Here is a 23,992-nt window from a genome sequence, read left to right as displayed (position 1 = left end):
AATGATAATGAAAAGTTTCTGGTGATTAAAATATCGACGTGACAATACATTGATTATAACATTCTCACCCGTCCTAAAAAAATATACTCCCTCCGTCCCACTTTAAATGCAACATTTGGAAATCGGCACGGGATTTTATGTAGTGTTGTTTTGTGAGTTAATGAAGAGAGAGTAAAGTAAGAGAGATGAAAAAGTAGAGATGGAGTTGTTTCCATTTTAGGAAACGTTTCATTTTTAATGGGACAACCAAAAAAGGAAAACGTTGCATTTTTAATGGGACAGAGGGAGTACTAATTTTACCATTTTAGGTCATTTTTCGAAATTAGATCAAGTCTAATTATGATTTTTTTAAACCAATTACACAATACTAATAATATGGAGCTCAATCCAATAACACTACTTCCACTATTTTTTTTTCTTTTCTCTCTTATTTTTTCTCATCTATCTCTTATTTTATCAATTTACACATTAAAACTCGCGTTATATACCAATTTGTCTATTTTTTTAGGACGGAGGGAGTATTGATCGTTTATAATTATACACTGATTACTCAATCGACATAATTTTAGCTATCATACCAATATTTCAATTGCTATAATTTCCTTTTTGCATGACAATTTATTCCTAAAATGAAACAACTGGGTACTAAAGGATAATTACATACACGATGAGATCTTTTTCGGATTAACACCTCAAACGATGAGACAAAATTAGTTTACCTCAGTCAACTTATAGTACACGCAATAAGACGAATTTAAAGTTTGGATGACGAAATCGCGTGACTTGGTTTACTACTAGTAGAAGTATGTCATAGGAAGAGACAAATATGCATGTAGAAAAATAAAAGGTAGATTAGATATATGGGATAAAATTCCTTTTTAGTGGGCTCTTCTCTTTGCGTCTTGTCTTTTGAGTATGGAAGCTTCGTGTGCAATGTTGCAGTCGACAAACATATATTGGCACTATATTTGGAATTCCTTGTATTTTTATTGCGTTCAATTTACGGGAGCTAAGACCAATTAGTTATTCCAGATGCATGCACTCCTAATCATCACCACCATGGATAGATAGATATTGCGCTTGCATTTCGTAATAAACAATATTATACTAATATAGAGTTTGAGTAGCCTAACGCAACAAACTACTATATTTTTGCACAATAATGAAGCATGCTTCAACACAACACAAATTTCATAAATGCCCCATATCGTCTCAAACTAAATATGCAGTGTTGTCACGTGTCACACTCAAGAAAGTTTAAAATTCACATCCAATGACCGATATCCCGTCTTAGTTATGATATAAGAAGTGGTTTAGAAATGAATATGATACTCTGTCCGTCCCCCGTCCACAAAGAGTATGAACAATGAGTTCGACACGAGTTTTAACAAATAAGAGGAAAAGTAAGAGAGAGAGAGGGGGTAGTGAAAATAATGTTAGTGGAGAGTGGGGTCAACACTATTGTAATGGTATAAGTTGTTAATCATAATGGTATAAGTTATAAATAAAATGATGTATACGAGTAATATGTTGTTTGAATTTCCAAAACTAGAAAATTTATATTTTTCAGGAACGAACGAAAAAAGAAATAGTTCATTATCTTTGGGGACAGAGGGAGAGGGAGTACCTTTTGCCATAAATATATTGCATATGTCCACAACCAATAGTAATTCACAAAAATTAGTCATCTTTCATTATTGTAATATGGCCCATCATTTTTCTCTATCTCTCGTATCATACCATTTTTATATTAAAACTCAACAAATTACTATACTCTCTTCATCTCAGTTAAGGTGGCACGTTTTCCTTTTTAGTTTGTCTCATATAAGATGACACGTTTCATTTTTTGGAAACTTTGTATCACTATTAATATACCAAACCACTTTTTTTCATATCTATTAAAATATTCATCTTTCTTTCTCTCCCTATTTTAATACTTACATTCACTTTTTTTTCTTCCCAACTGAACACATTAACTAATAGTAGCTCCTAAAATCCCGTGTCGGTCAAAAAATGTGTCATGTTAGCGGAACGGAGGGAGTAGTGAATTTTGTCCATTACTTGTTTTGAAACGATGAGTGATAAGTTGCGATTCGAAGATCGTACAACATTTTAGCGGAATGATTGGTTAATACTCCTCGCGGGATGCATTTTATCATCAGAGATGTCTCATTCTATTTGATCCATTTTTAATAATAGACAATCACATACTATTATCTTTGTATAAATTTCTGTCAAATAGGAAATGTGTCTATTAAAGTAAATAAAAACAGTGTCCATTAGAAATTTAGAATTAGGCGGAACTAATTACTTTTCTTATCTTTAGAATACTAAATCGTGTACGTAACAAAATTTACTTCATATAATTAAGGAATCGCGAATTCTCAAATAGCAAACTGTTATTTGTGATAACAAAATTTAAAACTACTCCCTATAAAACTAGTATGTGTAGTTAGACAAAGGAATTTGAAATGAAGTACATACATATATGCATATAAATTTGTTTGAGATCAAAGTAATTGGGAATTCAAATATACTGCCTGAAACTGACAGATAACAATACCTTGTGAATTACACTTAAATTGGATGGCATATTTTACAAAATAAATTGAGTTTTAGGCTTTTAGCAGACTGTCAATTACTTATTTCTTTTAGCAATTACCTAATTTACATATCCTATCTTTTCACAATTTTCAGGATTATATTTTACAAAAGGCATTGAGTTTTAGCGGTACGGAGTATTTTTAGCAAGAGTCAACTTCAAAAATGGTCTCTGAACTATGAATTTATCTCGAAAATGGTCCCTGAACTTTAAAAATATCACCAATAGTCCCTAAACTAATTAAGGGTTTATATAAAAAAACGGTCATTTTGCACTGTTTCGAGACGAAAATGTCCTTTTGGGGGGTTTAGGCAATTTTGTCTTTTTACACTTTTAACATTTTAAATCTGATATTATTTCAGTTATATACTAAATCTGGTATTATTTCAAAATTATCTTTCTTCTTCATTTTTGTCATCCTTCACTTTGTTTCTTTATTTCAACATTAAATTTAATTTTACAAAATTAAATTTTAATTTTGATTTTTAAATATCAATAAATTTTTTTAATTAAAACTATTAATTCATGACACTATAAATATTGATTAAAACTATTAATTTTTGTTGTTTAATATAATATTCAGTTGAATTGAAGAAGTACAGAAAAATAATAATCATGATGGAAAAATAAGAGCTATTCTATTTAGCTTTTGTTCGATTGCAATAATTGCTTGTGATTGAATATTATGAAGTTGACTAAAAAGTTGATCCTACTAAAAATTTTATATGGGTTTATTTTTGTTGAAATTTTCTAGTAAAGTTTGATTATTTTCAAATTAATAAACGAAAATTATATTAGTCTTACATTAAATGCATATTTATTTCATAATAAATCGTGTTATATGATCTATTTATGATTAAAGCTATTAAGTATTGATTAAAACTAAGTCGTTGTCATACCTTATTGATTAAATATTAGACACTATCAAATATTGATTATGACTATTAATTTTTGTTATTTAATAATTTTTATGATTAAAATTTTTTTATTGATATTTAAAAATTAAAATTTAAAATTTAATTTTGTAAAATTAAATCTAATATTGAAATAAAGAAACAAAGTGAAGGATGACAAAAGGGAAGAAGAATGATAATTTTGAAATAATATCAGATTTAGTACATAACTGAAATAATATCAGATTTAAAATGTTAAAAGTGTAAAAAGACCAAATTGCCCATATCTCCAAAACCCTCCAAAAGGACATTTTCGTCTCGAAACAGTGCAAAAGGACCGTTTTTTATATAAATTCTTAGTTCAGGGACTACTGGTGATAATTTTAAAGTCCATGGACCATTTTTTAGGATGTATTGTATCATTTATCATGTTTGTGTATATGTAGTAGGAAATGGCGTAGGTCGTCGCCAAAGAATAGCCATATTCTTATATTCGCTCCTTTCGTATACAAATTCATGGATTAAAATGTGAAAACCACTATATAAGAATATTGATGGTGGGCTGATGGATTAATGGTATAATTTACACATAAGCTTGATTTATTTTATAATTGACTTAGTAAAAGGTTATTCATTAGTATTTTTTATGAATGAGCCACTATAAAAACAGAGACAGACGAGATGTTTATTCAGATTTGAGTTGAAAAGACGAGGCTTTAAAATACTTTAAGAATCTGCACTCTCTCCATTTTTCAACCAAATCCACTGATGGGTTTGTCAGATGGCGACGGCTCATCGCAGTTCCGCCAAAACGTCGTCGTAATGCGCCACGGCGACAGGCTCGACAACGTCGCCCCTCTCTGGTCGGCCTCCGCCCCGCGCCCCTGGGACCCCCCGCTCGCCGACGACGGCCACCTCCGAGCCTACGCCACCGGCGACAAACTCGGTAAACACCTCTCCTTTCCGATCCACCGCGTCTTCGTTTCCCCCTTCCTCCGCTGCCTCCAGACCGCTTCCGGAGTCGTCTCAGCCCTCAACAAATCCGACGCCGTCGCTATCAATCCTTCAAAAATCAAGGTATGCATGAAAAACATTCCTTTTATCTTTGATGTTGACTTGTTACTATTTTGATTTCATTCTCCTTTTCAGTATACTATTTTCTGTTTCATTAATGTTTTAGATGTGAATTACTGAATTTTAAAATATCGAATTTCATCTGTTTACTGTTCTACTTAATTTCACAATTATGGTTGAATTGTACTATTCCTTTGTGAGGTTTATCCAAATCCATTTGCGCTCTATTGTGATGTTTCAACAACTAGGAAAACCACTATCGTCTCACTGGTTAGCTAGGTTTCAAATCTATTGCCATGTGAGAGGTGGAGTAGGAGTGGAGTATGATAAGTGGATTAGGAGATCCTCTCCGGTTTTCAAAGCAGTCTTTTTCATCTATTCTCAATTCTCATTAAAAATAATATTTTTCTTGAGCAATGTCAAATATCATCCGAATTCTATATCATCACTGTAGTGGAGACTGTGGAATGTACCACTTAAACTATTCTATTCAATACTGACCGCAAATTCATTAGACCCCACCATTAGTTACAAGAAAATACAAGTAACCTAGGAGTAATATTCAATTACAAACCTTTTACTAATAAGTAAGGTCAAAGTATTCTCCCAACCACATTTTTTATTCCCACGCTTAGACATAAACTTTGTCAACTAGGCAAATACTAATGCAAGTTTGTAAGCTTGAGTGTGAAGGCAGTATTGCTCAAAGTAATCAAATTGCGTGCATTCTAACAAGCTGAACTCATTGCTTATGTTTCAGGTGTCAATGGAGTATGGATTATGTGAGATGATGAATTCTTTAGCCGTCCGGCCTAACGTTGCTCCTAAAGATGGGATTTTTAGTTTTGACATTTCGCAGTGTGAATCTGTATTGCCTGCTGGAACTATTGATAATACTACTGAAATGGTGTATAAGGAGGTAATATTATGCTTTCATTTGTTAAGTACTCTACAATATGATCCTGTAGCAGTTCAACTTTCCTATGATAAAACCCGGTTTTGTCTGTGAATGTAGCTGCCAGGATGGCAAGAGACGCGAGAAGGTGCCAGGGATAGATATATGCAGGTGATCACAAGCCTTGCTGACAAATATCCGTCGGAAAACTTGTTGCTAGTGACTCATGGTAAGCTTCTCTACAGCTAGTTACAACGTGGTGTTTACTGGCTCTCAGGCATTCGTGTTACCTTATTTTTGTGGTCTTACATCATGAGCCACTTGATGCAATGTTATGTGACTGTCATTAATCACATTTCATCAGCATAGTAGTTTCTCTTTATGATCTGAAACTTGTAAAAATGGTATGCTTTTTCAGGTGAAGGAGTTGGAACCACTATTGCAAGATGTTTTGAGGATGTTGAGGTGGCTGAAGTCGAGTATTGTGCATATTCAGTCTTACAGAGGTCTGTAGTTTTCGAAGAAAGCAAGTCGTTTACTGCTGGACAGTTTGTGGGATCACTGAAAGATCTAGCTGGTATCCAGTTAATGCAAGTCCAAGAAACCTAGTGAATTGGTGTTATGTACTTCATCTATTGTCTTCTCTTTTGTTGGAAATCCTAATAAACTTTGCCAATACATTCAGTCTGAAAATTGAAATCACCCAATGTGGTCAATGTAAAAGCATTTTTTTTTCCCATTTGATCTTTTTGACATGTTATTGATCTTACTCTTGTCTTCCAGTTACATATCATTACAAATCTAAACAATATATTTACAGAGAAGCCAGAATTCATTTCACAATACGAGTTGCAGATACAGAACACAACAAAGCTTAAAACACAATGTTAGATGAAATTACAGAAGAATTAGCAACAATTACAAGAAGCCATGTTTTGTAGCTTCAATCAAGACCAGTGAGAGGGGCTTGGAAGCTGCTCGATTTGATCAAATAAGTCGATGGGAGGAAAGTCATCATCGATGAGGCTGTCGATGTCCACCGTGTCATGACTCACCGACGTTCCAGAAGCCTGGAACGATGGGGCGATGGGGACTTGCGCAGTGCCCAATGCGGAATGCCCAAACTCATCATCAAGATAACTGGGAGCTCCAAGCCTGCCAATGAAGTCCTGGCCCTCCAAAAGCAGAGGGTAGTCCGGCTGAAGTATCGGAAACTGAGGGAAGGAGACATAGGGCTGCTGGTCCACCGGAACAGGGTTCGGATACGCCACCTCCCCAAACTGCACCGTTTCAATGGTTGGGCACAACTGTGACTTGGCCGCAAATTCTTCCTCCCTTGATAGGCTCAACTTTGGCGCCTGCACACACACACATGTTCTTGGGATTGACGGATGTATCACAAAAGATGAGAAATTAGTAAGTGTAAGACCTTGAGAGATGGAATGAAATCGAAAGGAGGGGGTTGGAGATGCTTGGGGGTCTTGTGAGATTTGGTGGATGATGATGAAGGAGCAGTAGAGGTGTGCAGAATCCTAGCAAGTCTCTTCTGTCGACTACTCCAGAAATTCTTGACGTCGTTGTCTGTTCTTCCCGGCAGATACGTCGCGATTTTCGCCCATTTGTTCCCGAATTGTGCTTGGAGATCGATCACCGTTCTCTCCTCCTCCGCTGAAAACTTCACCCCCCTACAAAATCAGCATTCAGCAAAGTAATAGTCAAATTGAAGAAACAAAAGGGGGAAAAACAACATCTTTAACCTAGAAAACGCAGGAGAGAAACAGAGAGAGAAGAAAAAAAATGTGAACTTGGAGGCAGAGGCGGAGAGAGAGAGAGAGTTAGTACGTCTTCAAGTCAGGGCGGAGTTTGTTGACCCAGCGGAGGCGGCAGGACTTGCCGGTGCGGCGGAGGAGGCCTTTGGATCGAATGGAGCTCCAATCTCTGGGGCCGTATTTCTTCACGTGATTGATGAGCACTTGATCTTCTTCCACTTTCCATGGACCTTTCTTTATATCGCGGAGTTCGTCATCGGGTATCCTTCTCTTCCCATCCATCATTCTATTACTTGATTGAGATGCTATTGCTTCTCCATTTTTTTGTCTGCAGATTTTGTTTGTATGTATGTATCTATTGGAGAGAGTGGCGGTTGAGACGGTTATTGGCACTATCCCCACTAAATTTCCCCGCTTTCCTCATTTCTCTCTTATTTGAATTTTGGGCCTACAATTCTTATTGGGCCTATTTCGAGTGTAGCCCATTTACCTTTTCTTTTTGTTTTTTTAATTATTTTTTCTACGTATAAACAAATTCACTAACCTGAACTAAAAAATTACTCCTACAAAAATAAAAATATAAATATAAGTCAAAGCCTGAGAATATTGATTGATATGTGTACTGTGTACAGAGGTAAACGGTCGAATGTTTTGAGATGATCATGCAACGGACTGAAACCTAGGAAATCCAAATTTGCGTTTATAGCTAACTATGTTTGTGCGTTCTGCTAATTATGCAATTACAGTGGTTGATTATTTGAACACTCAAATTTTTGTTCAATAGGAATAATTTCTGGATGTTTTAGCCGTGCATTTGAATTGGGAGCTCTAGTTTTATTGCAGTTAAATTAGCCCATTTTTTAAATGATTATACTCGGTTATGGCGTAATGTAACCGTGCAAATCATTTTTCTCATGATTTTGTTTTTGCCCCGAAACATATTTGCAAAGCAACCCAGCTCGAATTTTCTTACCCATTTGCATTAATTTCGGTGCCTATGCAATGTTTCTTGAAGCTAAATGCTAATAGTTTATGCTTCCAAGATGGTATACCAGAATAGGATTCAGACAAGCCACCTACAACCACCAAAGCTTGTTACTGCGTAAAATGTCTTTATGTTTTTTTATGTATGAGGTGGTGTATTTAGGAATTTTTATGGTTCCACCCCCTCTTTTGTATGGTTCAAACTCCATCAATACTCGACAGTGGTATCTTACTAGTCTCAACATGGATTAAGGTTTAACATCTTCTTCATTTACTGTATTCATAAGTTGGAGGAAAAAGTGATCGGATAGGAAAGCTAAAGAAAAGTTTACCATGCTGGATAGTATATCCTGGACGTTCTACCTTGCCATATTGCTTTTCTATCTGTAATTATATAAAAAAAGTTTCCATCTTGCATTTCGGCGCTGAATATTTTTTTGTCATCCAACTTTGCATGTTGCTTGTCCTATTGGTGAAAATCTCGAGGACATATTTGAATCATTTCTCCCTTATTAGCAGTATTTCTGATGTCCATCTATATACTATGCTCAAGGACTCTAGCTACCTCTCTTTTTCATCTTTGTTTTCGCAGGATTTCAGAAATTAACATGCAGCTTTTTAAAACACTCTGTTCCTAATCTCACAGGGCATGAATGGGCCAGGAAATGTGCTATGGTCTGTCGGTCACCATTTCAACTTTCACTAGTATAGGCCGTTCCTGCTATGCTATCCAACATTGAAGACCCGTTCAATCCCCAACTTATAATATCCAACATTCACATAGTCTCGTAATTCCTGCAGGCATTGCTGGTGGTGCAGCATATGCAGTTTGCAAAGAACTTATATTTGAACCAAAAGAGTGAGTTAAAAAATTATACTTCCTGAAAAAGTGTATATAGGTTTGTTTTCCTCTTGTTTTCTGTTATATTCAATGAAGATACTACTCTAGTATTTTTCAGGTACAAAATATTCAACAAGGCTCTTGAAAGGGTTCAAAATGACAGCCAAGTCTGTTTGATCTATTTTCTGTGTTGTGATTTGCATTTCTGTAATGTTGAGCTGGAAAGGATGAGCTCCATTTGTGGAGTTCAATTAAATGCACTGCAGGCTTCATTTAGCATACAGTTACATTTGCTGATTTCTGATTTCCGCCGCATATTAATCAAGAGACAAGAATGGGATGACAAAGTTTGATATTCTTATTAGAACATATCAAACTTAGGTTTGAGCTAGTATTGAATGAAGAAGCACTTCCACTGTAAATCACAAAAGTTTTAATATGTGATTAACTGGATTAGTAGTGGTTTAGTGTCTCAAATTAGTAAATTTTGCTCTGTTAGCCCATTTTGGTTCAGATTTTGGTCACAGATTGTTTTTTCTATAAGCATGGGAATTTTAATTCCTTTAGCAATAAATTGACTGCTACTTGTTGATCCTTCTTTAATTTATTGCTACCGACAGGCTATGGATCAGAGAGCAGGAACTGTGCTGCTCGTCAACGGGTTCCCCACAAGTTAAACTCACTTCATGTATCTGTTTGTTGAGTTCACTTCACCTTCCCAAACTCAACTCATGCTCGAGTCTTACATTCCAGTTGGGCAGTGCTCAAATCTTAGCTGGGCAGTTTGCTTAAAGAATTTTGTTGCATCAGAATGCTTCAAACTTGAGTGTGCGTGATCCACATGTGGGAGAAGAAAATTTTGTTTGGATGCCACAAATTCTGATGATTGATAGTAACATTTAGCATCTCGATTCTAATAATCACTTACGAGCATGATGATAATTTTCTTGGTACTATCTGCTCGATTAGTTTAAAAAAAAAAGTGTCTTTGAATGGATTTGGAAGATCAAATACAGGTCTCATCGACCGGTGGTCAAGAACAAGGAACCATCTGGATTTGTAAGGTACAAATGATAGTGGTGTGCTTGATTTTGGGCATAAAAGAGTCTCCTACACTTTTATTGCTTATGATAACAATACGGAGAGACTCATCGCGTGCTCTTGCATGCATTCCTTATATTTGCCCCTACACTCTTGAGGTCTTCCACCTATAACCATATCAAATAGAGTAATAATCAGACAATGCATAGAATTAAATTAAATGAAGTTAATCACCTAAAGACATAGCTAGCTCATTTTCAAAATAGTTAACATCTCATAAGCTCTAAAACCATATTTTAAAATAAAAGGGGCTTATAAGTTCCTTAAAATAAGCTTAGCCAAGACTCCCAAAAACAACTCAAAATGTGATCGGCCTAAAATTATAAAGTATGAGCAAATTATATGCCCAACTTCTAGCATGAGGCCAAAAAGTAGTATCAGTTCTGTTATTTGACATTTCAAATTGCTAGTTTAGCTATAGTGAGATTGAGCAAAAACAGTAAAGCTAGAGTCTTACAAGCAATATGAGATTCTCACATGCATCAAGAGTCTGATATGCACCATCTAGGATTTAATTTCACCACACAACACATTTCACCACTTCCAGTATCTCTAAGAAATCCATAAGATATTGAAATAACATTATTACTTGAGTTAGTTCATCATTCTTTTTTTTGTTCTATCTCCAACAGTCCTCTAGTTATCCACTGTACTCACATACAATTATCTCACCATGACATAGTAAATGATTAGATCATGAGAACGAATGTTGCAGCAGCAAGTAGTGGTGAAAACCTTAAACTTACTGCTAATGCCACTAAAGCCTGACTAGAGGTAAAACTAAACTAAGCTGGATTTGAAAGCAAAATTATAACTCTTGCTAACGAGCTAAGCTCAAGACTGATTTGTTGAATATGCTAACGGTAAGTCAAAACAAGCTTCATAGACGACGCAACACAGCTCAGTTAGTAAGACGACAGTTCGAGTCATTAATCTAAGAAAATCAAGCTTTATGTGTCATAAGAAACGAGTTCATTATTGAGCTCAATTCCAAATACCTACCAATAATCCTACTTGCAACAAAAGAATCTCACAATTGAAAGACTGCAACCAGATACACATCTATAGTTTTTCGTCTGTTGTTATAACAATGTGTAAAACTCATATTTAGATGCAATAGCACAAACTAAGAAATTTTAGGCAGCATTTTGATTGCAAGATCAACACAATTTTAAAATAAAAAAAGGAACCCTAAAATAAACCAATTCACATGAGATTGTGCACAACAATTTACAGATACGAAAAAATAGTCCACAAAGAAAGAGAGGGCGGGGTGTGAATACTTACAGAGCGGATTCCTGAGAGCTGGAGCGTAGCTACGGCGGCGGAGGTGGAGGCGCCGACGAAGAGGGAGGCCACGGTGAAGGCCTTCAAAGGCATGAGGTTGCCATTGCCGACATATCCCCTTTTCAAGGCGGCGACGCCCCACCAAAATTGAACGGCGCTGGCGCTACCCCAGAACCAGTAAGCTTGAACTGCGCCATTGCTCACAACTCTATTTTCTTCCTTTTCTTCCATTTCAACTTTCTCCATTGCTCAGATTCCATTTCTTGCCTCACTTTTAATTGGGCTTTACAGCTGGGCCTCTCAAACAATAATCAATTTTTAATACTACTAACTAAATTAAATGTAGCTATAATATATGCTAAAATCCTCACCTAGCATATTATTAGGGGTGTAAATTCGGGTATTCGTGGGTACCCAAACCCGAAATCTAAAAAATATCATACACAATATCCGACCCGGATATGAATTCGGGTACCCTAATACCCGATGCGTGTACCCGAACCCAACTAATCGGGTACCCATAAACCCGGAAGTATTATATTTGAAATTTATTCTTTTATATAAATTAAATTGTGATGAGAATAGAAATTATTAAAATAACACAAACTTATACTATTTATTGACTATAGTTCTACTCCTATATTATATAAAATAGACATTAGACAAATAGACACTACTTAATATTAAAAAAAAAAAAATTTGGTATAAATTGTAACATAAAAGAGATTAATTTTTTAAGACATTAACTGAACATGTAAATAAAATGGAGAAGCATAACTAATTAACTATATGTTTTCAAAAGATAACAAGTAAAACATAAATAATGCAACATGAACCGAATACGAATGTAAAGAAGTATTAAAATCGAGATAATAGAATAATGAAATATCAAAGCAACCTAACATATAATCTAAATAATGTCAAAGCAACCAAACATAATCCAAATAGTAAACTAAGAACTTTATAACCCAAAATATTTTTCACAAATACATAATTAATCGGGTTTAATCGGGTATTAGTCGGGTACCCTAATACGGGTTTCGGGTACCCTAAACCCGAAGAATCCTAACATTAACTACCCAAACCAAACCTATAATTTCGGGTTTCGAGTACCCAAAACCCGTCGGGTATTGGGACTGGGTCGGGAATACCCGAAACCCGCGGATTAAATTTTCAGGCCTACATATTATTTTTGAGGATTTAGGTATCCTGAAATATAAGCGTTACTCTGTTGTCTCATCTTATTCTACCTTTTATGTTTAATATTCTAATGCTACCGTAAGTTTAATTGTAGGAGTTGGACGTTTGGTAACTTGACAAGTTTAAGAAGGTGTTATCCTTTTTAATTTTTATTATCGACCTTTTTAATCTATATATTACACTGGCCCACAGTTTAGATTAATTTCGGATTTTGGGTTTTTATTGGGTCAGACGACGTCATATAAAATTAGGGCTTTGATATGAAGAGTGTGATTTTCTTTATTAATTGATCAGGACCCATAAGCGAAACCTTGGGCTGAATTCTTGGTGAATAAATTAATAAGTTAAACTTTAGAATACAGCAATAATATCTCTAATCTTTTTTATTTGTGGTAAGTGCATTTCTATTAAATTTTGATTTGGAATTGAGTCATCTAAAAATCGTCGGAACTCACTGAATCCAATGAAACCTTTACCAAAAAAGATAGCGTTGCGTGGAGGGTAGATAATATAGGGAAAATACTCAGTTTTGAACAAATATGGAGTATATGATGAGAGCAATTCAAATCCAGAAAAAGTCAGTCAAGCCAGCCAATAATAGTTGGCCATAGTTTACCCCCTTCCTTGAATAGATTATTTGGGTTAGCCTTTGTTTCAACTCCAAATTCCACATTCCGCCCACTTTTATATTACCATAATCGAAGCACACACGAAATCAGATCTTGAAATCATTCACAAACCTGATACCCCAGAAGCACTCTTTTTTGCCATTTTCTCACCAAATTCATATTCTGCTAAACATAAGTAGTACTAAGAAACTTGCATCTTTCCTTCACTTCTTTTATGCCCGGTTGCTGAGAAAACAATCCAAACCTTTCCCTCAGGGTTTTGTGCTTCATGTTCAAGCCCCTAATTTGTAGTAGTAGCTACTATTCTTCTTACTTGGTTTGGGTATTAAAATTTCCACTTTGGAGTTAGATTTAGCAACTTCAATCTTCATTAAGTGCCAGAGTACACCAGGTACACAATCTAAAAGTATCATACTTTATGCATAAACATGGTGTTCTTCAAATCAAATGGCATCAGACTAAAACTACTCATGAGAGAAAAGGAAAAAAATGAGAGTAAGAGAATATTTGAGATGTGTCAACTATCAAGATTCATGAGTCATGAACTGCAACATAACAAAAGACATGAATTTCAACTGTTTAATGTACAAAAAAAGAAAGACCCAAATCAGTCATTATTCATTTAAAAGAAAAAATGAATCAAAACCAATTGAGTCATGAAACTGAAAAAGAAAATCTAAAAGATCTAAAAATCCATATTTACATAATGCTAAATAGAAGAACTATCATCCATATCCAGATCAGCAACTTGAAGAGGGGAAGAACAAAGGAAACAAGAAAAGAACAAAGAAACCCTAAATCAATGCTAGTTCTTCCTCTCAGAATACAAGTTACCGTATACCTTCAAAGCCATCCCCCAGGAAGAAAAAAAAGAAAAAAAGAAAAAAAAAAGGTTGGAAGCGAAGCAGCTTAGGAAACTGCATCTAGCCCTGTGTAGAAGACCACCGCCATCCAGATCAGAAATTTAAAATTCAGAGCAACCATGGCTGGATGATCAGGGCTGTACCTTCAGAGAAGTCTCAGAAACCTTGTATGAATCCGCAGTTATTGATACCAGCCATAGTCCAGGGAAACAAATCTGCGATCCGTGAAAAATTAGAAAAATTAATCACAATTATAACAGAGATGCCACAGAAATTCAAGCGAATTCAGATCTTATCTTACATCAACTTGCTTTTGAATGTTCCTCGCTCTCTTCTTAGGCCTCCTTGCCGGCTTTGATCCGGTCAGCGCAAATATATCCTCCTCGATCTCGTCTTTCGATAGAGGGATAGATATGCTCAGCTTCCTCTTCTCCTTCTTCCCACCGCCGTCGTTATCCCCCGATCTATTGTTCAGATTCCTCAACGGCGACGGCGCTTTACTCCTTTCCTGCATCGCCGGACCTCCTCCGCTCACGTTCAGCGACTTGTGCAGAGGCTTCCGAGGCCTTAAATTCCATGTCTTCGTTTCTTCATCAACCTTCTCCTCTTGTTGCACTTCACCGCTGCAAACGTCTTCCTCGTTTTTCTCCGCCTCTTCTTGTGGATTTTCGTCCTCGGTTTTGCTGCTCTTGCAGGGAATTTTGATTAGGATTTTTGATCTCTTGATTCCAGCCGCATCGACTTCTTTCGCCTTCGATTTAGGCTCCGATTTCAGACTTGTTCGCCCTGAATTTGCATTTGCTGAATGGAGACCGTTCCTCGCACCATCCAACGCCGGATGAATTGAGTGATGTCTCCGATGCTCAACAGAGCCGCCTTTTCCGGATTGAGGAGGCGATTCATGCCACGCCGGATCACCGCCGCTTGGCGAGTGCTTCCCCCACTCCCGAAGCGGAGATCGTTTCCCCAAGTAATCCCCGTGGACCGGAGACTGACGAGGCGACACCACCACAGCCGCCGCCGCGGTGGAGTCGCATAAAGGGGACTGATGCCGAGGCGGAGTCGCCGATACGGAATCTCGCAACGGCGACTGGCGGATGGGAGATGCGGAGGAGATATTCGGGCGCCGCGACGGCGATTTGATGGAGCGGCGGCGCTGGTGTTGGCCGGTGGAGTTTCGGTCCTTATTCCATCTCAGATGCGGCAGCGTGAAATTGTGCAGCGGCTGAGATTTGGCAGGAACAGTAGAAGCCATAGCAGCAAGCAACAACCGCCGAATTCAAGGAAAAACTATTGAATTGCTATCAGAGGATGCGAATCGGAAACCAATCTGTTTGGAGATCGACGGCGACGTCACATCGTTTGGTAAATTCCGAGGATATGAAATCAAATTGAGTGCATGAAAAGAGAGTGCGTGTGGTTGTGTGTGTTGGCAGAGGTGGGTGGGGATGAAGTTTGTGTTGGGGGTTAACGTGAATGAAGGTTGAGAGAGCAGGATTGATGAATGTAGAGAGAGAGGAGGAGATGATTTGCAGAGAATGTGAAAGGGAAGAGGTGAGGTGGAGGAAAACAAAACTTGATCAAAATTAAGTAACATAAAATAATTCATGTATATTTCTTAGTATTTTATACGGACGTGTGTATATGTATTTTATACATGTATCGTATATTCGTATGTATACCGCAGACGCAGGCACAAATCTTAGAAGGGGGATTTGTTGAAAACCCTATTTAGGGTTGGCTCAATTCTTCATTTATTTTTCTTTCGTTTCATGATGAGTTATCATCTCTACCATCTACGAGAAGAAGAATGTATTTACTTACCTTTTTTTAAATAACACATTGAAATTTCAAATAAAATATTGATAATTTTATTACTACTTTGCTGATTAATTTATTGCGTCATTTCTCATCTACTCCAACTTTGTTACTCCTAATTTTTATAATGTTACTCATATTATTACGATTATTTAAGATCAATACATAGTTTTTTTTATGGATAAATAAATTTAAATTTAAGATCGCTCCACGAAAAACTCGAACCTGTATTAAACTCTCTACCGTTGGCCAGACTCGCACACATTGACACACGCAAGATCAATACATAGTTCATACCTTGTCACTTTTTCTTTTCTTTTTTTAAAAAAAACACCTTATCGCTTAAAAATAAAAAAAAAAGTTTGATGTTTTTTCATTTTACTTTATTAATTTCACATATAAATCATTCTTATTTTTGGAGGAAGTAATATTTTATGATATGTTTCTTTACAAATACGACCACCAGTCCCATGACGTCACAAATTGTAAAGGTAAATTCTCATAATAAGGGTACCAATTTCATGTGACCGAATTGAGTGAAGTTATAATTTTTCACAAGCTTAATTAATTTTATAAAGAATAGGACGATTTATACAAGGTCAAAAGCTCGCTAGTTGATTTGTAACGTAGTATGTTTTGTCGGTAAAGCCCAAAGAAAGCCCATAATTTTAGCTAAATTTCTGCATAAACAGAAATCGAACAACTCCATTACTTCGATGCGGATGTGAAATCTAATTTCACTAGGCATCAAAGTCGTTTTGCCTACGATACAGAAATTTAAACAATTGTCCTGGCACACTTGAACTTAAAATCTTTAGGGCCTGTTCAGTGACCCCTATTTGGACATAATAGGGGTCAAATATGTGCAATTCTAACGGTTCGGTGACCATTTGTTAAATCCGCATGGCCCGTTAGATTGCAGTCGGTCCGCACTATTTAAGACATTTTTCGTCTAATAGAAATCGCGGAAGGCAGCCAATATTTGAAATCGGCTCTGCTACAGTTCAGTAGATTTGGAGACAAATTTCCAAATTTGTCCCTGAAAATTTTGAAACATTCCCGGACCACAAATTCCACTCTCATTTGTTCACACGCATTCTGCTCGCCTTCCTCACTCTCTCACACACTCTCTCTCTATCTCGTTCTCACTCTCTGTCTTCCCAACACAAGACCAGTTGCGGCAGGGAGTAGATCGAAGCCGGCGACGACACCGCACCAGAAACGCTACCAGAGCCGTGTAATCCTTACCGTTTCTCATCTGAACACGCATGTGTTATTGTTTTTATTTTAAGTAGAGTAAACTACATAAATATTGTCTGATTTTTCACTTTTGCATAAAAATAGTATATGATCTTTATTTTTTATTTGTTACCTCGTGATAAAAGTAATCTTATGTACCAAACATGTGATTTTTTTTTCCTTTCTTCTTTTCCTTTTTCTTCTTAGTTTCTATTTCCTCTTTTTTTTTTCTTTTTTCTTCCTTTTCTTCTTTCTTGTTAGTAATTTACACCTAATTGACATCCATAATATAATTAAGAACAAAACACCTGATTAAATCAATTGTTTAAACGAATTAAATCGATTGAATATTTTTAATTTAATTATTTTATATTATTTTAGGACTAAAACGCCTAATTAAAATATTTAATCATTTTATATCATTATAAATATAATTCAACATTTTAAATTTTATTAAGACTATATTAATTAGCTATTAATTTAAAATAAAATAATAATTATTATTATGATTTAATATTATATAATTCATATTTTAAATAAGTAGTATATTAAAATTATTTATTAATTACGAGTCATTAGTATTATAATAATTAAATATAAATAAAACTATAATTATAATTAAGTCTGGGTCATAATTTAAATTATATTAGAAAAGTAATTAATTATTAATTTATAACATCATAATAATAATATTAATTGTAATTAATAATTTTATGTATGCTCAAAAATATCCTTCATGACAATTGTGAAAATGTGATTTTTAGGAGGTACTTTGGAGCGAAAATCAGTATTAGATATTCAAAATGTGATTTTTAGGTACCAAAAACGATATAAAATAAAAGTTATATATCATTTTGTGTAAAAGTTGTAGGTGATCCGGAGTGGTTTTTAAGTGTAGAGATTGATTTGGAGCAGGAGTTGAATTTAATTAGATTACTAATAGTTGCGTGCATCACATATTGAAGGCAAGTCTAGTACTCCTAGTAGTATTGTAGTATCAATCTTTGAATCTGGTAGTATTGTGTTCCAAAATTTTATACCAAAAGAAAGGGCTATAACAACAGTAAATGTGATTCTTAAAGTAGAGAAACTTTGAAATAATATCGTAAATTACTCAATAAAAACTAAAAGCCATTAATGTGTGGATATGTGCTTCTATGTTGGTAGAGAAGGATGCATCGAAAAGAATTAGGTGGCAGTGATTAAATAAATGGATCATGGCATATATCAGCATGCTTAGGCATTTATGTGTTCTTTATAATCAAAATGCTCCTGGTTTATATACGGGATCATTATATTTTAGAAAAAATGAAATTAGGAGTTTTTCAATACATGAAATAGGAAACTATATTTGTAGCTTATGATTGTTTCAAAAAAATAAAATACAAAAATTGACTGGGGAGAGGGGGCGGATCAATGGCATGCCTCGTAAGAAACATTATCCTTGCGAGAATGCATTTCTTCCGAAATGGATTGTCCTTACATGTCCATTTAAGGACCAATGGCAGATCCACAATTTTTATTTTGAGGATGCAATATAATTATACTATCGATTTGAACTTTTCTCTAAAAAATAAATCAATATTTTCTTTAATTCGTAATACAATCCGAAATTGGTTTTAAAACATGACGCACAAAGAATCATATCATGGCCTTGGAACATAGTATCTTTGTATTACAATAATAATAGTTGATCCATTGATATCGTGCAGTAAAAAGTGTGTAAAAAAAATCTAGTATGAATCTACTCCATGTTTTAGTGTACTAGTAGATATTTTGCCAATAATTTATTTTGTGATTTATGAATAACCACCCACCCACACCATATATATTTTGTTGGAGTATTATTTTTTTTTGTTTCAAATTATTTGTTATTGTAAAATTATAAAAAAAAAACAAAAAAGAATCTAATTCTATTTCCTCTTTGTTACTTTCTTCCCTTTTCTAAGCTACATTAACGCCCTCTGATCTTATCCTGTCTCTACAATTAACAATAAAATCCAATTATCAATGGAAATTTGGTATCCGTTGTTAGTTAAGACTTAAGAGTGAGTCCACGTGCATATGCCACCAACCCCTTCGCTGCCTGATGACGTCATCTTCCTCCTCCCCGTCGTTCCTATCGCGTTTCTGCTCCTCCGCGCTTCGCTCCAAGCCTCTCTCGCCGCCTACCGACACCACCGTTCATGCAACCTCCGCCCAAGGCCTCGTTCGCCGCCTAGGCGTCTTCGATTTGATTCTACTCGGCATCGGCGCTTCTATAGGCGCCGGAATATTCGTTGTCACCGGAACCGTTGCTCGCGATGCTGGTCCCGGTCAGGATTTTTCTAATTGCTTATTTTCCTTTATTTAGCTTGCCCACACTGAAGTAGTTAATGAATTATTGTTCGTGTTCGATTTTGATTGAGTAAAATCTGATGGCCGTTTAACATACATCTCACTTTATTTTGGAGCATACTGTGACTTCTGCACTCTACTTCTTTACACTGCTTCATGAGAGTAGAGAGCGGAGTAATCTGCTACTTTAGTATTCTGCTTGACGTACACTAGCACAAAGACTTTATTGAGGATATGATTCGACATTGTTGGAATTAGTTGCCAAGATGGATTCCCTTAATCAAAGGCTGTTTCTGCAAGTCAATCATCATTTTCTCTACATCCAATCTTCATCTAAATGATTAATTTCTTTTTCTTTTATTTCTATACTTCAATGTCCGGCTCTTAAGCATAATATCCGACTTTTGGTGCTTTTAGTGATTGACGTTTGTGGTTTGGATATTTGGAACCAGGCTGCTGTTCAAAGAATATTTACTATTTAGGAGTAGTTTTCTATTTAAGGATTCTATAAGATGTTGGATGTGTCAGAATTAGGATTTAATATCCCTTTGGAGTATTTACCTGACATTTCTTCCGATGTTGTTTGTGATGTACCATATTGTCATTTGAAGAAAATTATTCATCACTTTAATGAAATTCTCTTCTTTTGATTTCAAACGCAGGAGTTACGATTAGTTTCATCATAGCAGGGGCATCTTGTGTGCTCAATGCGCTCTGCTATGCCGAATTAGCTTCTCGCTTTCCGGCTGTTGTTGGGGGAGCATATCTTTATACATACTCAGCATTCAACGAGCTTACAGCTTTTCTTGTGTTTGCTCAGTTGATGCTTGACTATCATATTGGGGCTGCTAGCATAGCTCGTAGCCTAGCAAGCTATGTAGTTACCGTCCTAGAGCTGATTCCCTTCCTCCAGGGTAACATTCCTAGCTGGGTTGGGCATGGAGAAGAAGTTTTTGGAGCTTTATCTATTAATGTATTAGCTCCTATCCTCCTCGTGCTTCTGACAGTAGTCTTGTGTCGGGGTGTTGGAGAGTCCTCAGTGCTGAATTCAATCATGACAGTGACAAAGGTTGTCTACACATCCTGAAAGTTTCTTCTTTTCTTTAAAGATGATCTATATTGTGTCCTATTAAGTAATAGGATGGCACTTGATATTTGTGTACAAATCAATGAATATAAGGGACCTAAAGTAAGACTTTTTAAGATTATGACATTTTCTCTAAGCAGTATTCAAGATTTTGTTGTGAATAATTAGGAACACAATGTTGAAATAGTTATGCATTAACTTACCTGGGTGCTGTTAGACCTTTTGATAGTGCTCAAATACAATCTGAGATCTCGCTGAGTTCTTGTGATAATTGAGAACTTTATAAGACACTGTCGATGAAACTACGGTTGAGGCCCAGCCTTCTTTTAGACACATATTTTTAGCACTTATATGCATGAGAATGAAATGCCATATAGTAATTCTCCGCACATGCAAAGACAAAAATTAAGATTGAGTAAAAGATATAGTTGGCTTTCAGCCTTTAGCAGAGGAGGAATAACACCTTGTAATTTCATTCTTTATCACTGTCTATGATGCTCAGAGTTCTAGCTAGTTAAAAAGTTAGTGCCAGTGTTAGCTTGAATTGTCTACCGGGACTAAATTGGTCTAATCTATGTGTCATGCCATCATTCTTCTTTGCAATGGTCTGCTTCATTGTAGCATATTGGTGACGCTTTGTGTAGTGGAAGTTCTTCTGTGCAGCTTTGTGGTGCTTCATACTTAATTATTTACCAGGCGCTAAATTCAAATATAATAATACAGCAGGATTCATATGATGCTTTTTGCAGGTTCTCATTGTTATGTTTATCATCATTGTTGGAGCATTTGAGGTTGATGTCTCAAATTGGACTCCTTTTGCCCCAAATGGTGTGCAGTCAATATTGACTGGATCAACAGTGGTCTTTTTTTCTTATGTTGGATTTGATGCAGTTGCTAATTCTGCTGAAGAATCCAAGAGACCCCAGGTATGCAAAAGGGAGATAAATTGAGATCATATTTTCACTTATTTTTGTTGCCACAGAAGGCTATCAATACTACTTCATAACCAATTCCTACTGCATCAACTTGATGTTGCAGAGAGATCTACCTCTTGGCATAATTGGTAGTCTCCTGGTCTGTGTTGTATTGTACGTTGGTGTTTGCTTAGTGATTACTGGAATGGTCCCATACCAATTTCTTGGGGATGATGCTCCCTTGGCGGAAGCTTTTACTTCAAAGGGATTGCAATATGTATCTGTGTTAATCAGCATTGGTGCTGTTGCTGGACTCACAACGACGCTTCTGGTTGGGCTTTATGTTCAGGTGATTTGCTTGTTCATCTTTACCTCGATACATGACTTGTCTCAGTCAAGCTATGGCCAACGACTCATTTGCTTGATTTTATTTGGCAGTCACGGTTATATCTTGGACTTGGAAGGGATGGTTTACTACCTGCAATATTTGCGAAAGTACACCTAACACGACATACTCCAATTCATTCTCAAGTGTGGGTTGGTCTAGTTGCCATCATCTTGTCCGGACTGCTAAACGTGGAAGTGCTCTCGCATATTCTATCAGTTGGAACCTTGGTATGATGTACTTGGACACGAAAGATTCCTATTTACTGTGAACATGGAAAAAAAGCATGATCTTCTGATCTGTTACTACTTACTATGTAAAATTGTATACAAGCTTGTTATACAGCACTGTTGATCTTTTAAAAACTAAATTTATAAGAGTGTCTAACTATGATATGGTTTGTTTCAGACGGGTTATTCAGTAGTTTCAGCATGTGTGGTAACCCTTCGCTGGACGGATAAGAGGTTAAGTGAGGTCCCTAGCAAGGGGATTTCTAGGAGGGGAGAAGGCATCATCTGTCTCTGCACACTTGCCTGCTGTGGTTTTGCTTCTGGTGCCCTCTTCCGTTTCCAAGCTTCATTTGTTTTTATAATTCTAGGTATTGTAGTCGCTGTGTTTTCTGGTGCAGCTCTCTATCTACGACAAGTAAGTAATTTCAATCCCACAGATACATACTAGAGTGTCAATAAAGTTGCTTAGTATAATCTCCAAGCTGATTGTGTACAGGTGTACAAAGATCCACCGGGTTTTTCATGTCCCGGGGTTCCAATTGTTCCGTGTGTTAGCATCTTCGTCAACATGTTTTTGTTCGCTCAGGTAAGTTGTTAGTATTATAAAAGCATGAGAAATTTGAAGGTTTGTTGCAGCTGACTGATCCTATATTTTGCAGCTGCACTACGAGGCATGGGTGAGATTTATAGTGCTGGGCATAATTACAGTGGGTATTTATGCATTTTACGGTCAGTATAATGCAGATCCTCTAAATTCCACTGCCACTACTGTTTACCACAGGGCAGCCACTGAAGAAGCACCATAGCTCTACTTATTTCCATTTCTTGATCATTTATATTCATTTCAAGATTTCCATTTCATATTATCTATTCCATGTTTTCAACCGTTTCAATCCTTAATTGGAGGTTTTATAGTATTCATATGTGAAGTCCACTTCCTATCTGGATGACTGTAAACATAGCTATAATGTAGAAATGAAAACAAATAGTATAAATCATGGATTTTGTCTTACAATATAACAATTCTTGATGACTTGATGCATGCTTATTAAGTTGTGCCTTGATCAAAAAGGAAGAAAACTGAGAGCATCATTATTACTCCCAATCTATAAAGCAGCCACACAAGAAACATTACCTTAGCCGCTTCTGACTGAAGTCCTTCCTTCCATGGCCGGGCAAGGTTTAGAGAAGGCATATGCCTTCATCATGAACTGCTTCAGCCCTTCCAGTGTCAATATTGGTGTTTACGTCATCAAGAGCTGTGGCTGCCTTTTCTTGAACTTCCTCATGGGGGCTCTGCATGAAACTAAGTATTAGTAAACTTGTGCCTTGGCCAAGCCAAAATTTATCCAGACCAGGTTGATTGCTCTCAGAAGTATGAAAAAGTGAACAAGAAATGACCCACTCCAGCCAATTCAATATCTCATCTATTTTTTTGTCCCCCAGTGCAGAAAAATGTTCTTGTCATTCTTTAGAGTTTCGACAAATAAGTTACCTATTCCTTTAAGAATGTCACTAATGATGCCAGCAGCACTTTAACCATGTGGTTGTTATAAGAGACAACGGTTGAATCCCCCTCATGTTATGTGCTTGGCAATTTAAGTCACATAAGACCTTCAAATTGATTGGGATAATATTAGTTGTCCAGCTACTTAAAGGAAGCAACATTTCCCGGGGAAGTCTCAACCACCTTTCGGCAGTCAATAAAACCAATATCAGTCAAATTGCTAGCAGCTGTATCTACTTCTTGAATGCCTGATATCCTAAGCTTTCAAATTGCAATGCCTTAAAAGCATTACAGCGGATCTTCTCACAGAAATCTACCCAATTAATCTGAATGCACT

The 23,992-nt window shown here is 36.2% G+C and overlaps 5 protein-coding genes across 6 annotated transcripts; 2 read left to right on the top strand and 3 right to left on the bottom strand.

Annotated features, from left to right (window-relative positions):
- The first annotated feature begins 4,186 nt into the window (after positions 1-4,186).
- Positions 4,187-6,203, top strand: LOC125219337. Its single transcript, XM_048121285.1, has 4 exons — positions 4,187-4,572; positions 5,330-5,488; positions 5,585-5,693; positions 5,883-6,203. The coding sequence occupies exons 1-4, from the start codon at positions 4,264-4,266 to the stop codon at positions 6,071-6,073; spliced, it is 768 nt and encodes a 255-aa protein (XP_047977242.1). The 5' UTR covers positions 4,187-4,263; the 3' UTR covers positions 6,074-6,203.
- A 164-nt stretch (positions 6,204-6,367) lies between these two features.
- LOC125219336 (transcription factor DUO1-like) lies at positions 6,368-7,518 on the bottom strand. The gene is made up of 3 exons (XM_048121284.1): positions 7,307-7,518; positions 6,894-7,149; positions 6,368-6,822 (listed from the first exon to the last, which is right to left on the bottom strand). The coding sequence occupies exons 1-3, from the start codon at positions 7,516-7,518 to the stop codon at positions 6,412-6,414; spliced, it is 879 nt and encodes a 292-aa protein (XP_047977241.1). The 3' UTR covers positions 6,368-6,411.
- A 2,509-nt stretch (positions 7,519-10,027) lies between these two features.
- Positions 10,028-11,712, bottom strand: LOC125223761. Its single transcript, XM_048127049.1, has 2 exons — positions 11,447-11,712; positions 10,028-10,266 (listed from the first exon to the last, which is right to left on the bottom strand). The coding sequence occupies exons 1-2, from the start codon at positions 11,690-11,692 to the stop codon at positions 10,207-10,209; spliced, it is 306 nt and encodes a 101-aa protein (XP_047983006.1). The 5' UTR covers positions 11,693-11,712; the 3' UTR covers positions 10,028-10,206.
- A 2,097-nt stretch (positions 11,713-13,809) lies between these two features.
- On the bottom strand, positions 13,810-15,710 carry LOC125185461. Of its 2 annotated transcripts, XM_048081993.1 has the most exons (3): positions 14,440-15,710; positions 14,282-14,353; positions 13,810-14,204 (listed from the first exon to the last, which is right to left on the bottom strand). In XM_048081993.1, the coding sequence occupies exons 1-3, from the start codon at positions 15,391-15,393 to the stop codon at positions 14,199-14,201; spliced, it is 1,032 nt and encodes a 343-aa protein (XP_047937950.1). In that variant the 5' UTR covers positions 15,394-15,710; the 3' UTR covers positions 13,810-14,198. The 2 variants fall into 2 exon arrangements, with proteins under 2 accessions (XP_047937950.1, XP_047937949.1); XM_048081992.1 differs by having other exon boundaries at positions 13,810-14,353.
- A 3,475-nt stretch (positions 15,711-19,185) lies between these two features.
- On the top strand, positions 19,186-23,200 carry LOC125218410 (cationic amino acid transporter 9, chloroplastic-like). The gene is made up of 8 exons (XM_048120067.1): positions 19,186-19,510; positions 20,195-20,601; positions 21,369-21,545; positions 21,658-21,882; positions 21,972-22,148; positions 22,327-22,563; positions 22,645-22,734; positions 22,808-23,200. Exons 1-8 carry the CDS (start codon positions 19,285-19,287, stop codon positions 22,952-22,954), a joined length of 1,686 nt encoding a protein of 561 aa, XP_047976024.1. The 5' UTR covers positions 19,186-19,284; the 3' UTR covers positions 22,955-23,200.
- The last annotated feature ends 792 nt before the right edge of the window (positions 23,201-23,992 follow it).

This window comes from Salvia hispanica, chromosome 4 (assembly GCF_023119035.1).
Source record: "Salvia hispanica cultivar TCC Black 2014 chromosome 4, UniMelb_Shisp_WGS_1.0, whole genome shotgun sequence".
In the NCBI taxonomy this organism is placed as follows: Eukaryota; Viridiplantae; Streptophyta; class Magnoliopsida; order Lamiales; family Lamiaceae; genus Salvia; species Salvia hispanica.
Note: the sequence above shows the minus strand (reverse complement) of the source record. Positions and strands in the feature narration are given on the sequence as shown.